Source organism: Octodon degus, unplaced genomic scaffold, assembly GCF_000260255.1.
Source record: "Octodon degus isolate 3935 unplaced genomic scaffold, OctDeg1.0 scaffold00297, whole genome shotgun sequence".
Classification (NCBI taxonomy): domain Eukaryota; kingdom Metazoa; phylum Chordata; class Mammalia; order Rodentia; family Octodontidae; genus Octodon; species Octodon degus.
In genome coordinates, this window is record NW_004524873.1 from 189,225 (window position 1) to 202,674 (window position 13,450).

General features: G+C 45.5%; 1 protein-coding gene across 1 annotated transcript in view; it reads right to left on the bottom strand.

Annotated features, from left to right (window-relative positions):
- Window positions 1–13,444, bottom strand: part of Snx30 (sorting nexin family member 30) — a 124,283-nt gene extending 110,839 nt beyond the window's left edge. Inside the window, exon 1 of the mRNA XM_004647271.3 lies at window positions 13,300–13,444. Within this exon, the coding sequence (XP_004647328.2) occupies window positions 13,300–13,398 (99 nt within the window). The 5' untranslated portion in view covers window positions 13,399–13,444. The remainder of the gene's footprint in view (window positions 1–13,299) is intronic.
- Between the last annotated feature and the right edge of the window lie 6 nt (window positions 13,445–13,450).

Below are 13,450 nucleotides of genomic sequence, written 5' to 3' on the forward strand. Positions count from 1 at the left end.
GCTCAGTGGATTAAGCACTTCCCTGACAAGCACAAGGACCTGAGTTCAATCCCTGGTTCCGCCAAGAAAAAAAAAAAAAAAAAGAGGTCCAGAGCTCCTCCAGAAATGAGGAAAGCTGAGTTCCTCTCAGAAAAGGCAACATGACAAGCTTCTCCACAAGGCTGAGTAGTGCACCATCTTTCCCTGTAGATCCAGGAAAGGATGCTCAAGTTGAGGACATGAGCTCCCCCAAAATGAACTGCAGCCATCCTGACCACAAAGGTCCAGAACTCTTCCAGTGACAAGCACAGTCAAGTTCATCAGGAACAAGGTCACCCAGCAGAACAGCCCAAGAGAGGCTTCCAACAGCTCCAACACCTTCTCCAAATAGCATCCCTAACAGCATCTTGACCTCTTCTCCAGCCCTGCCTCTTACGCTGCTGGCAACAATCCTCAGGTGGACCTGACCTCCCACACTCAGTACCACGTCAGTTCAGTTCAGCTGGGTGCAACAAGCTGACCACCAGTTAACAATCCACTACAACTCCCCACCAAGATGCACAAAGGCCACTCCCAAGACTGACCCCACTCCATTCTCCTCCTGCCAGCACAGCCTCCTCAGCTTTGGGAGCTGGGCTCAACCTTCTCCCTTAGCATGGTGCCTTCCCCACACCAAGCCACTGACCTCAAGGATCTGGTGAAGATGCTGCCCCTGCTACCTGAGCTCACTCACTGGTCTGCTCCTCAGCAGCAGGGCCACCTCCAGGCATTAAAAACCCCTTCTCAGAACTCCCAAAATGAAGCTCAACTTTGTATTGTAAGGCCAACCTTAGGGGCATACAGCTCAGTGGCACGGTGCCTGTCTGGCAAGCACAAAGTCTTGAGTTTGATTGATTCCTGGTACAAAAAATAAAAAAGGACACTAGGCTTTAGCAGCACATATACTAATAAAATCCTAGGCGCTCTGCTGAGGGAATGCACCCACAGGTCCCTGATAAGCTTTGTAGGAAAGGAACAGGCCTCCATTTCAATAGTTTATCCTCACTTCTAAACTACTTAGTTGAGGTCAACCTTAGTTCATTTTTCTTTTTGGGTTTTGGGAGGGGGGCAGTGTGTTTGTTTTTTCACACTGGGTCTCACTATGCAGTTCAGACTGGTCTTGAACTCACTATGTATCCCAGGCTGGCTTCAAAGTTATGATGATCCTCCTGTCTCAGCCTCCCAAATTCTAAGATTACAGGCATGCGCCACCACACTTGACTTCTGGCTTCACTTTTGAGCAGGCATTCGCCATAATACAGGAAACAAATGCTCGTGATCTAACAGAGATGTTCCCCTCAGCACCCACCTAACAAATCTCAGGAAAGACAGACTGGCTCCGCTACTCTCAGAGTGACACAGGGGACAGAAACTCCCAACTTGCTAGATGTCTGGGATGAGCTTGTGTTCTCTAAAATGAGGGGGTCAGGGACATAGCTCAGCAGAATAAGCACCTGCCTGGCAAGCACAAGGTCCCAAGTTCAATCTCTGGTACCACAAAAAATAAATAAATGAATAAATAAATAAAATCAAAGAATCAATCTTAACAACAACAGAGGTTAAGAGCAGGATATATTTATTGGGGGAAAGAAAGCTTATGTCCAAGAGAAACAGAGGGGTCTTGAAGAGGTTGCCCAGGAACATACCTTTTCTAGGACTCTTTTTTTTTGGGGGGGGGTCTTTTTGAGACAGGGTCTCACAGTGCAGTTCAGGCTGGCCTTGAGCTCACTTTGTAGCCTAGGTTCTTCTCAAACTCACAGTGATCTTCTTGCCTCAGCCTCCCAAGTGCTGAGATTATAGGTGTGTGCTACCATGCCCAACGCTCTAGGGATTTTTATAGAGCAAATCCATGAGGATATGAGGCAGGTCCAAAGTGGGACACATGTGAAATCAAAAGGTGGGCTTGTGGTAGAACAAAACTATGGTCAACCAGTAAGATTACAAGCATAATTGCTTAGGTAAAATTGATTAAATGGGGACCAAATAGGGAGTTGAGTCAGATAAGCAACAAACAAGCAAGCATGAATACAGAACAGGGGTCTTGCCTATAGAGGGTTGAGTTAGTGCCTCTTCCTGGTTTTCTCAAGGTGATACATAACCTATTTAGAATGTCAATCCCTGATGTTTATCCTTAGGGAAGGATGTGGGTGCATTTGTTTTATTTTTTGTCTTGAGGTCTGGCCCATAGCGTACAATTGCAAGGTATCTTGTCCTCTATACTGGCTCCTTCAGGGCTTAACTCTGACTATCTGTAATATTTATCTAACTTAGTTGCCTGAAACAACAGGTCCACGAAGGACCATATTTGGGTCTAGAAAGACAGTAGTTAAAGACCAGCAGGCAAGATGAGCAGAGAAACTAGGGCACTCCCCCAGCTCCTCTCTGCCTGGGGTTGAGGTGGGTGGCCTCTGGCCATTCCGGTTCCCAAAGAAGCACCCGATTCTGCTAACACCACCTCTCCACTGACCCTGTAGCCCTGAAGGTGAGAGCAGCTCCCACCTGCTCACAGGCTTGTGCTGCTTTCCAGGAACTTGCCCATTCCCTGTTTAGTTTCTCAGGTTTTCCATCACCTAGGTAACTAATTCCCTGCACCCATCTCAGTTTGAAGCTGCTTTTTTATTCTCTGATTGGCTCACATTGGATAAAGAAATTGACAAAGAATAGACAAAAACATAGAAAGAAAAGGTGAAGTGTACAATATTAAGGAATAATAACCACCAGCTTCAGTTCAGTAAAGGTTCCTTGTGTATCAAGGCACTGCTGAAACTCACTGGATATTTCTATCAACCCAGTTCTATAATTACATCTGATTCCCTCTTTTTCACAGATGAGGAAAGCAAGGGCTCAAAGAGGTTAAGTTACTTGCTGTTGGCACCTCTGTGTTTTTAATTCTGCCCAAGTCAGGTGTGGCAGCACACACTTATAATCCCAGCACTGTAAGGGAGGCTGAGGCAAGAGGATCACAAGTTTGCAGCTAGCCTACAATGCACAATGAATTCAAAGCCAACCTGAAGCACAAAGCAAGATCCTGACTCAAAAACAAAAAAAAAAGCTGGGGCCAGCGAGATAGCTCAGCAGACTTAGCACCTGCTTAGGCAAGAGCAGGGACCAGGGTTCAATCCCTGACACCACAGGCCACACCGGCCCAGCCCTCAGGTGCACTGAGCTGACCACTGAGACTGGGCATGGTGGCGCATGCCCTAGATCTAGGGAGGCTGAAAACAGGAGGATCACTATGAATCTAAGCTGGGTAGTGAGACCCTGTACCAAACATATTAAAATAAAAACAGAAACTGCCAGGTGTGGTTGTACATGCCTGTAATCCCAGCACTCAGGAGACTGAGACAGGAAGATCATCTCCAGTCTGAGACTAGTCTAGGCTACATAGTAAATTCAAGGGTAGCCTGGACCGCATACTGAGATCCCGTCTCAAAAAAACAAACACTGTAAAAAAACAAACCAGCTTTTAATTCTAACAAATCTCTACATTTCTCCAAAAAAAAAAAAATAATAATAATAATTTACTATCACCAAAATTGTAAGTGGTGGAGCTGAGATTCAAATCCAAACTCCAGAGAGCACACTCCAGAACAGGAAGCCAAGGAAAGTGCCTAAAGCAGGATCAGGTGACACCTACCAAGAGGCCAGGTAAAACAAGGACCAGGAAGCATCTACTAGATTTAGCAATAAGGAAGCAGGGAGGACCTTGACCTGGAGAATCAGAAACCAGAGAGCATGAGCTAGGCTAAGAGTAAGCCAAAGGCTGGGAGAGCAGCAAGCCTTCCTTCCAAAGTTTGTGCACGAAGAGGAGTCATAAAATTGGAGTACAAGATGGAGAGAGAGAGTACTACAAGAGTTGTCTTCACTCTTTTTTTTTTCCATAATTTTATTGAGAAACAAATAGCAATAAGACAGTTTCAAATCAAATTGGCAGGACAGTTTTTTATTTTGTTTTGTTTAGGACAGTTTCAATAATTAAAACACTGCATACTCTCTTCCTAGTGGTTATTTGCTGTACAAGATGTGGATATGATATCCTATTTACAAACACTATTAGAACAAATCCCTCTTGGGGCTGGGGAGATGGCTCAGTGGAATAAGCACTTCTCCGGCAAGCGTGAGGGCCTGAGTTCAATCCCCGGTTCCGCAAAAAAAAAAAAAAAAAAAAAAAAAGAACAAATCCCTCTATTCGTTAAGAGAATGTAACTATATATCTACCCTAACCATTTTGAGTACACAGATACAAAATGAACATTCATCTGAATCCTCTTTTTTGTTTAGTTATGATGTCTTCACTCTTAATGTGAGTGTATTTAAATGGATGCAACACTCAGCCACAGGAGAGGACGTGTCTTGTCTGCATTCTCAACAATGAAATACATGAGGTAACTCATTTTATACAGAGAAAAGGTTCAGGTTGCCAGGGTGTGGTTCGGTGGTACAGCACATACTTAGCATTCATAAATGTTGGGTTTAATCTCCGACATCACAAACAAAAGAAAGTAGGTATTTAGCTTAGGTTTTAGACATCAAGGACACACCACCTATGTCAGCTCAGTTCTGGGGAGGACCTCATGGCAAGTGGTAGTGGTAGGAGCACAGGCAGGAACAAGCAGGAGCCAGGAAGCAGAGAGAGACCGGGCTCCCACAACCCTTCTCAAGGAAGGTCCCCAGTGAGCTAAGGCTCTCCCACTAGGTACCATCTCTTGAAAGTTCACACCACCTCCCGATATTGCCACCCTAACACCAAATTCCCAGCACATGAAGGGGAGGGGCTACAAACCTTATTCAAAGCATAGTAGAAGGGGTCTGCAAGCTAGGTGTAAGAGCAAAGTTTCCAAATGGCTGGCAAGACAGAGTGGGGTATACCCAGGGCCACCCTTAGCATCTCTTCTACTGAAATGGGGGGGCCCAAAAAAGAAAAGAGGGCTGTAGATTCAGGTTATTTTGTAATCTGGGGACAAGAAGTTCTTTTCTGGTGACTTCTACCTTCTCTAAAGTAGAAGCAGAATGAGTGGGTGTAAGGAAAAAAGAAAAGCTTGCAATCCTCCACCACCGTGCAGACAGAGGTCTCCTGTGGACGTGAGGGAGCACCCAGCCTTACATGGGCCCCAGCTATGCATGAAACCTGGGACTGGACACTGGTAGCAAACAGACACACCTCCATATCCAAGGCACGGTGAAAGCAACTGGATGATCCCAGCTGGACACAAAAGCAAGAAGGACAGAGTTTAAGGAAGGGGCAGCAGCAGGACCAACTGAGGGACTATGGAACCTAAAGAAGATCCAGGAAAACTAGAGAAGATGCTATCTGTGAAGAAACGGGAACCCTGGAGTACTATCAGTGGGAATGGAGACTGGTTCAGTCATTACAGAAAACAGTACAGAGGTTTCTAAAGAAACTGAAAACACAGTTGTACCTCGGTTCATAAGCTTAATTTGTTCTACAATTCTGGAAAAGATGGCTGCAGTCGTGTTCTTCACCTGAGGCAGAGTTTGCAAACAAAAGCAAAGACTGCCCAAATGTTCTGTTTTGCAAACCAAATTGTGTCATGAACCAAGATATCAGTGAACTACCATATGACCCAGAAATCCTTCTTCTAAGGACATGAAACCCAAAGCAAATAAAACCACTACCTCATAAGCAAGAGGCCCAGTGAAAAGCACTGCCCTTCTGTGTTCACTGTAGTATTATTCACAAGTTGGGGATCAAACTTGAGACCTTCCACTTGCCAGGCAAGTGCTTATGCCACTGAGCTATCACCCTGGCCCCAAGATATAAAAACAACCTAAGTACCCACTGACAGACAAATTATGTTATTTGTACATAATGGAATATTAGCCATCCATTAAAAAAGAACAAAATTTTGCCAATCTTTAAAATGGATGAATACAGAGAATACCATGTTAAGTGAAGTCAGACAGAAAAATGCTACAGGACCTAACATATATAAGAAACAAAACAAATATACAGAGATTAAAAATAATAATCATAATAATAATAATGGTTACAGCAGCAGAAAGGTATGAGGAGATACAGGTCAAAGACAATATAGCTGATGTGTAGATATGAAAAAGACTAGACATTAATGTATACTGTGAGGGTTATCAGTAACAAAACTACAGTATTTGGAATTCTTGATAATGGAGATTTTAGCTCTCCACAAAAAAACTGGTGTGTGAGAAGGACATGTTATTTTGTTTCAATATAGTAACCTTTTTACTATCTATATGTATCCAATAACATCATGTTGTGTACCTAAAATATACACAACTAAAAATTTTTACTATATCAAAAGGCATTATTTGAGAGCTAAAGTAGAAAAGGCAAAAGAATAACAAAAAAAAAAAAAGATGATGGGGTTTGGACAGAGAAAGGTTAAGGAACACATAGTTTTGAAGACTTACACATTAGCGTTGTAGATGGTTAAGTTTGCCAACAGAAGGACATGATTGAGGGGGTGAGAGAGACAAATTGCTATACGTTCTAGGCTGGCCTTGAACTCTAGCTCAGGCTTGTGTTGAACTTGAGAGGACCCTTCTGCCTCAACCTCCCTAATTGTGGGATTACCACCACAGCCAACACAGGACATGATTTGCAAAGACATTAAATTGGATTTCACGATTTTAGTAAGAGTGAAAAGCACTGGCCAAATAGCTCAGCGGATTAAAGTGCCTGGGGCCTGAGGTTTGATCCCCTGACCCGTCATGCTGGCCCTGCCCCCAGAGCACGGTAAGATGGAAATTGAGACTGGGTGTGGTGGCACGCACCTGTAATCCCAGCATTTAGAAGGCTGTAAACAGGAGAATCACTAGAGTCCTATCTAGTAGTGAGACTCTGAATATCCTGCAGACCCTTCCCTGAAATACAGGAAAAGAAAAAAAGATTCTTTAAAGATCTAGTAGACTCTGAACACCCTATAGACCTTTCCATAAAAAATACCAAAAAAAAAGCAATAAAATTAGAAAATAACAGGGAAGAAGATATGAAAAAGTCTGTGTGAACATTCATGGCTTCCCGCTTATCCAACATTCAGTCCTTCTAGCGACAGCTCCCAGGTGTTACTATGAAAACCACCCCCTCCCTGTCCCCAGCAGAAAGGGGGCTTCCAAAATACCAGTAATGATCTCTGTCTTGCTGTGGGGGATGGACCATGAAAGTACACTTAACATTCTCTGAACTATACACGCACGTGTTTATATCCTCATGTCTATACTTCACTATCAATGCCTCTCCCCATTCCAAAGGGAAAGCACCTAGTCCAAGTCTGTGATATCAGAGGCACAAAGACAGGTTTGCGCGCCTGGCCCAATTTAGGCCAACAAGACACCAATCCAGAGCTTTCACTGTAACGATCAGAAAGAGGCACTCTCTTTCTGCTGGAGCAGTAAGGCCTGATTGTAGAACACGGCCCTTCGCTCACCGATGACTAGAGCCAGCACTGAAGAAAGTAGAGGCAAGAGAAGGAAAGTGACAGGCAGATCCTGACTTATCCTTGTTCCAGATATCTCTAAGGCCAGAATACGTGGGCCTTTTCAATGACTGGAGTCAGTACTTTTTTTTCCCTCTAGTGAGTTTGCTTTTGGCTATGTCCTTTAAAAAGAATCCTAACCTTCCCTGCAGCGAAGTCCAACCATGCTCTCCACCTGCTCAAGGCCCTGTATGTTCCAACCCCTGTGGCATTCAAAGTCCCCAGGGCCCCCAGTCCCCGCCAAGGCCCACAAAATCAGACTCCTGCTTCCCTAACCTTGTGACTCCGCACTACTCAAACTGCACTACTCAAACTGCCCTGTTCTCAGTGGCTTCCTGGCTGTTCCCCAGGCACTAGAGACCCATACCTGCAGGCCCGGGCTTCAGCTCCTTCCAACCTCACACTTTTCTCCAGACACCGTCTGCTAACTCTCTCATTTCCTTCAAGTTTGCTCAGTCTCAAGTTCTCATTAAGGCCTATTTGAAGCTCACTCCCTCTCGCCAGCAATTCTGAACCCCCTCCATGTTCTTCTCTTTCTTCCTTCCATAGCATTTACTGCAAAATACAGGATATACTCAGTGAAATACACAAATGAAAGCAAGGGTCTTTGGCTTATTCACTGATCTCAGCTTACCAAAACAGTGTCTCTGGGTCACAGGAGGCCCTCAAATATTTGCTGAGCAAAATAAATGACACAGAACTTAGTGTATGAAACCAAAATGAGGAACTGGGCATGATGGGACATTCCTGTAATCCTGATCAGCATTCTAGGATGGTAAAGTAGGAAGACCCCAAGTTCAAGACCACCCTAGGAAATCTAACTTAGCAAGACTCTCATCTCAAAACTACAAGATTAAAAAAAGCCTGGGGTTATAGCTCAGTACAGAGGGTTTAATCCTCTGTCAGAGGTGAGGGGGTGGGGCTGGCTGGTATGTGGTGCTGGGGGATTGAACCGCGGTCCCTGTGCCTTGCTAAGCTTGTTCTAAGTAGGTGCTTTAGACCACTGAGCCATCCCACCAGCCCCGGTTTAATCCTCTGTACCACAAAAAAAGTAAGGCAACTGAGAACAGAGGGAAAAGACTGATTCCTACCTCCTGAGATTCTGACACAAATATAGTAGAAGACAAAAAGACAATTCCATTCCAGACTTCAGGAAAGTTGTGATCCAAGGGGTAGGAATTCAAGGAAGAGGTTAGGGATGTGGGAAGCAGTATTTACCACAAGCGAGGCATGAGAGGTACCAGATATTCAGCTTCAGCAGGCAAAGTGATGTTGAAGGCTGAATCAGAGGACAAATAGCTCATGGCAACTTACAGGTGAAATAAAAAAGATAATTAGGTCAAGTATTTTATTTACATGTTGTGTGGAGAGAAAAGATGTAATAACCTAAGGTCTGGTGGGCTTAGCTGGCATCAGAACTGGTTATGATTCCTCCCATCATACCGTGGTTTGCTTGATTTAGAAGCTGATGCCTGGAGAGTTCACCACATGTGGTCTTTCTCTCTTACTCACTGCTAGCAGAGGCCATTCAAAAGGGTCAACCTGACCAAGACACAAAACCATCCTATCTCCTGGCCCACACAGAGCAACTCCCTTCTGCACAGCAGCCTGTCAAACTTCCACTGTTCTTGCCAGAAAAAATCCTTAGCAGCCTTAGCATCCAGGATCACAATCCCAATGTCCAGAAGGAAAAAGAGTAAATAAGATCCAAAATGTACAATAAATATTGAGAAATTGGAAGAAACTTCAAAAGGAAAGAGAAACTGGGTGGGAGGAATGGAGAAAAGAAGGGAAAAGCAAAGAGAGAAAAATACATACATGTAAAAGACAGTTACAGTTGTTTAAGCACCTGCTCATGCAAATGTACTCAGGCACAGGATACCTCGGTTCAAACCCCACCTCCACCTGCCTCACCAGACCCACCCTTAAGGCAGGCTGAGGAAGCCAAAAAAAAAAAAAAAAAAAAAAAAAGTTAAAATAGTTATACTACTAATTTTTCTTAGTTCATTGAAAAAAGATAGAGGGCCAGCCAAATAGCTCAGCGGATTAAAGTGCCTGCAAGCAGGCACAGGGGCCAGGGGTTCAATTCCTGGACCTGCAGTGCTAGTGACTGAGACTGGGCATGGTGCGTGCCTATAATCCCAGCACTTGGGAGGCTGTAAACAGGAGAATCACTACTAGTCCGATCTAGTACTGAGACCCTGAATACCCTATAGACCCTTCCCTAAAAATACAGGAAAAAAGAAAAGACAGGTTTGGGCTAATATTGTTTGGATAATTAAATGCTGGTATCTTGTACTCTGAGTAACTAATTTAAAGATAACAATACATCCAGCCAGATAGCTCAGTGAATTAGAGCACCCGCTTAGGCAGACACTGGGACAAGGTTTGATCCCTGACATGCCGTGCCAGCCCTGTCCCTAGGGCACACTAAAATGAGAAGGTAACTGAGACTGGGCATGGTGGCATGCACCTATAATCCCAGTGCTTGGAAGGCTGAAAACAGGAGAATCACTACAAGTCTGATCTGTGTACTGAGATGCTGTAGATCCAATACTAATTAAAAAAAAAAAAAAAAAAAAAACAAGCTTCTGGTGAGATAGCTCAGCAGAATAAGCGCTACTTATGCAGGTGTCCAGTGTGGCGGCTCATGCCTGTTATCCCAGCAATGGGGAGGCTGAAAACAGGAGGATCACTAAGAGTCTGAGCTGTATAGAGAGATACTATACCAAATACATGTAAAAAAATTTAAAAAAAAATTTAAATAAGTATTACGCTTCTTTTCAAAGACAGACTTCCTTTCTTTCCTACTGTCCAGTCACCCCATTGACCCCCACGCTTTCTACGCAAGAGAAAGCAAGACAGTGGGAAGCCTTCCTTCCACCACTCTGACTCAGCGCTGCCACTTGCCTAGCCTCTCACTACAGAAACTTACGAAAATACACGTGTATGCCAAGACTCAAAGAAAAAGTTAGTCCAGTCTGAGAAAGAAAAACACTTAGCCTCTAAGGAAAAGTGGCTTACTATAAATCAGGCCCTGGAGACTGATGCCATTCAGATGCTCCCCACAGTTGTTAGGAGACTTATTAAATATTCAATAATTAATAATAATGCCTTCAACACTGTCTCTCTCAAGGAACTTAATCCTGTAAAGGAAGTCATCTATAACCAAACACGGGCCTCACTTTCTGCCAACTAACCAGATCATGGTAGTACAGGTCATTTATTAGTAAAATGGTCTAGCTTCTCTGTCAGGAATCATCCACAAATGGATTACTAAACAATTATTTTAAAAAAAGCTATCTGGGCCAGGGATATAGCTCAGCAGCATAAGTGCCTTCCTGGCAAGTGCAAGGTCTTGATTTCAATCCCTGGTAACACACACACACACACACATACACACACACACACAAAGCTATGTGATCTAGGTGTGGTGACACACAACTGTGATCCCCAGACTTAGAAGACTAAGGAAAGAGAAAGACTGCAAGTTTGAGGCCAGTTCAAGCTGCATTACAAGTTCAAGGCCAGCCTGGACTACACAGCAAAACCCTATCTCAGAAGAACAAAAAATACAATAAAATTAAAAAGCTAACATCCAACCTCCAATATGACCCCAATGGTCTTCATTTCCTGATGCACAAACCCTCTTCCTACATTTGTACCAATGTTGGTCTGTGTGACAAACAGAACACAGAGGGGCTTGATATAATATATTCTAGGGAGACTTTGTAAAGCATTCAAAAGAGGTTCAGGTCATAGAACACTGCTGGAGGCTTTGGGCACTCTTGAATCACCTGCTCCAGGGAAACCAGGTATCAGGTCAGCTGGCTTTCAGTGAGTAACTAAAACTGACCAATAGCCACATGAGTGGAGCTGGAAGCCCACCTGGCCCCGAATCCAGCCTTCAGACAACAGAGCCTCCTGAAAGACCTGACTCAGAACCACCCAGGTAAGCTGACCCCCAAATGCCTGACCCACAGGCACTACTTTCAGGTGCTACATTTGGAGGTATTTGTTACATGCTAATAGATAATTCATTAACCTACAAAGAAGAAAATCACAGTTTAACTCTCAGTCCCAACCTACACAGGCTCATTTAAGACCAATTTCTCTGTCCATAAAAAGCATTCCAATTATTCACTTAACCATCAAGTTACTTTCGAGTGTCAAATCTGAGAAGGATATTTTCAAATTACATGAGCCCTCATAGAGTCTACAATTTTCTTTTTTTGGGGTGGAGGGGAGAACCCAGGATTGAACTCAGGCCCTTGCACTTGCCAGGGAAGCACTTAATTCCACTGAGCCATCTCCCCAGTCCCTACAATTTTTTTTTTTTTTTTTTTAGTACAGAGCCTTCAGGGTCTCACTGCGTAGATCCGACTTGTAGTGATTCTCCTGTTTTCAGCCTCCCAAGCGCTAGGATTACAAGCACGGGCCACCTTGTGCAGTCTCAATCACCATCTCAGCCCACCCCCTACACCGGTGGGGGGGCCAACACGTCATTCCGGGGATCAAACCTGGAGCTCCACTCTGTCTAAGCAGTCGCTTTAGTCTGTTGAGCTATCTTGCTGGCCCTTTAGTCTACAACATTCCGTAAAATAAAAAGAAATAACTACAAAGACACATGCACACATATCTTGAGCTACACAATCCACTGAATGCATCGCTTAAGTTTTCTTCCTCCCAATGCTTACAAACCCTCTCCAGAAGACATATCAAGCCCACTCTCCAGCTATTTTGAATGCTTTGGGCCCTTCTCACTGTAAGTTCAGCAAGTTCCATAGTCTCATAATTATTTTTACTGTACTACATGTCCTCCCATCTAAGAGGAGAGGAAAGTTCTTGTTTTCACTAATGTTAGAACAAGGCAGAATTCATTTAGTATTTGACTAAAAGGAGGAAATTCTGCTGGGTGCTGAGAACAATTCAACTGTCTACTAATAATGACTAAGTGGCAAGACAGACACTGATACAATCGCTGCTCAAGTCCTGGTCACAGCAGAAATAGTGATGGGGGTAGGGAAGAGGCCGCCTCTGCCCCTCTCTGGACTCTTCGGTCTCTGAGAGCAGCAGGAAGGTTGTCATTCAGAGAAAATCAGGAGCCTCCCACACTGCACAAAGAAGGTCAAAGGGCAAGCCCTCTTTCTATCCACCACAAAATCCGCCTCTGCCAAACCTAAACAGTGTGGTAGGCCATCGGAGGTGAGCGAAGCTCCAGACAGAAAACCACAGTGCGACTCTCCTCCCGCCGCTGGCTGGGGTCTGAGTCAGGTGACTACTCCAGGCAAACAGCAAACCTAAACAAAGATCACTGCCCACATGACTGACGGAGAAAACGGCTCTCTCCCGCAAGCCTAGGGCTCGCAGTCGTAACCCAGAAAGCCATGAGCTCTCGTGTCCTTGCAGCCCCGGGAACGCAAGGTGCTACAAGTTACTCGGTGGCTCAGCCTGCAGGCTGCACCTGGAGGAACCTGGGACACCGAGCCTTGGGCACAGACGCCCAGCGCAGCACGCTCGCCTCCGGCCCAACCCGCAAACAGGACCCCTCCCCACCAGCTGTCAGCACGGCGCTCGCGACCCGTCACAGCCAAAGTCGGCGTCCGCAGGCCGCTCCCCCGCGCTGCGACCCAGCGGGGGCGACACAGAAGAGATGCTTCTGCCCAGCGCTCTGGGGGCGAGGGCGGGCCCGCACCCCGGGAACAGGCGCCAGGGTGGGCGCGGCCCCCGGCCTCGGGCGGCTCGGGATCCCGTACCCTCCCACCTCCGGGCGAAAGGAGCCTGCCCTCCCCAGCCCCCGGCGCCCTACCTTGTCACCGAAGCTGCGGGCCACGAGCAGGTCCGGGCTGGGCGTGCTATCGCCTCCCACGGCCTCCTCGCTGCTGGAGCCGGCCAGCGGGTGCGGCATGTCGCGCAAGGAGTGGGGCCCAGAGGACGGCAGGGCCTTGGGGGGTCCGCCC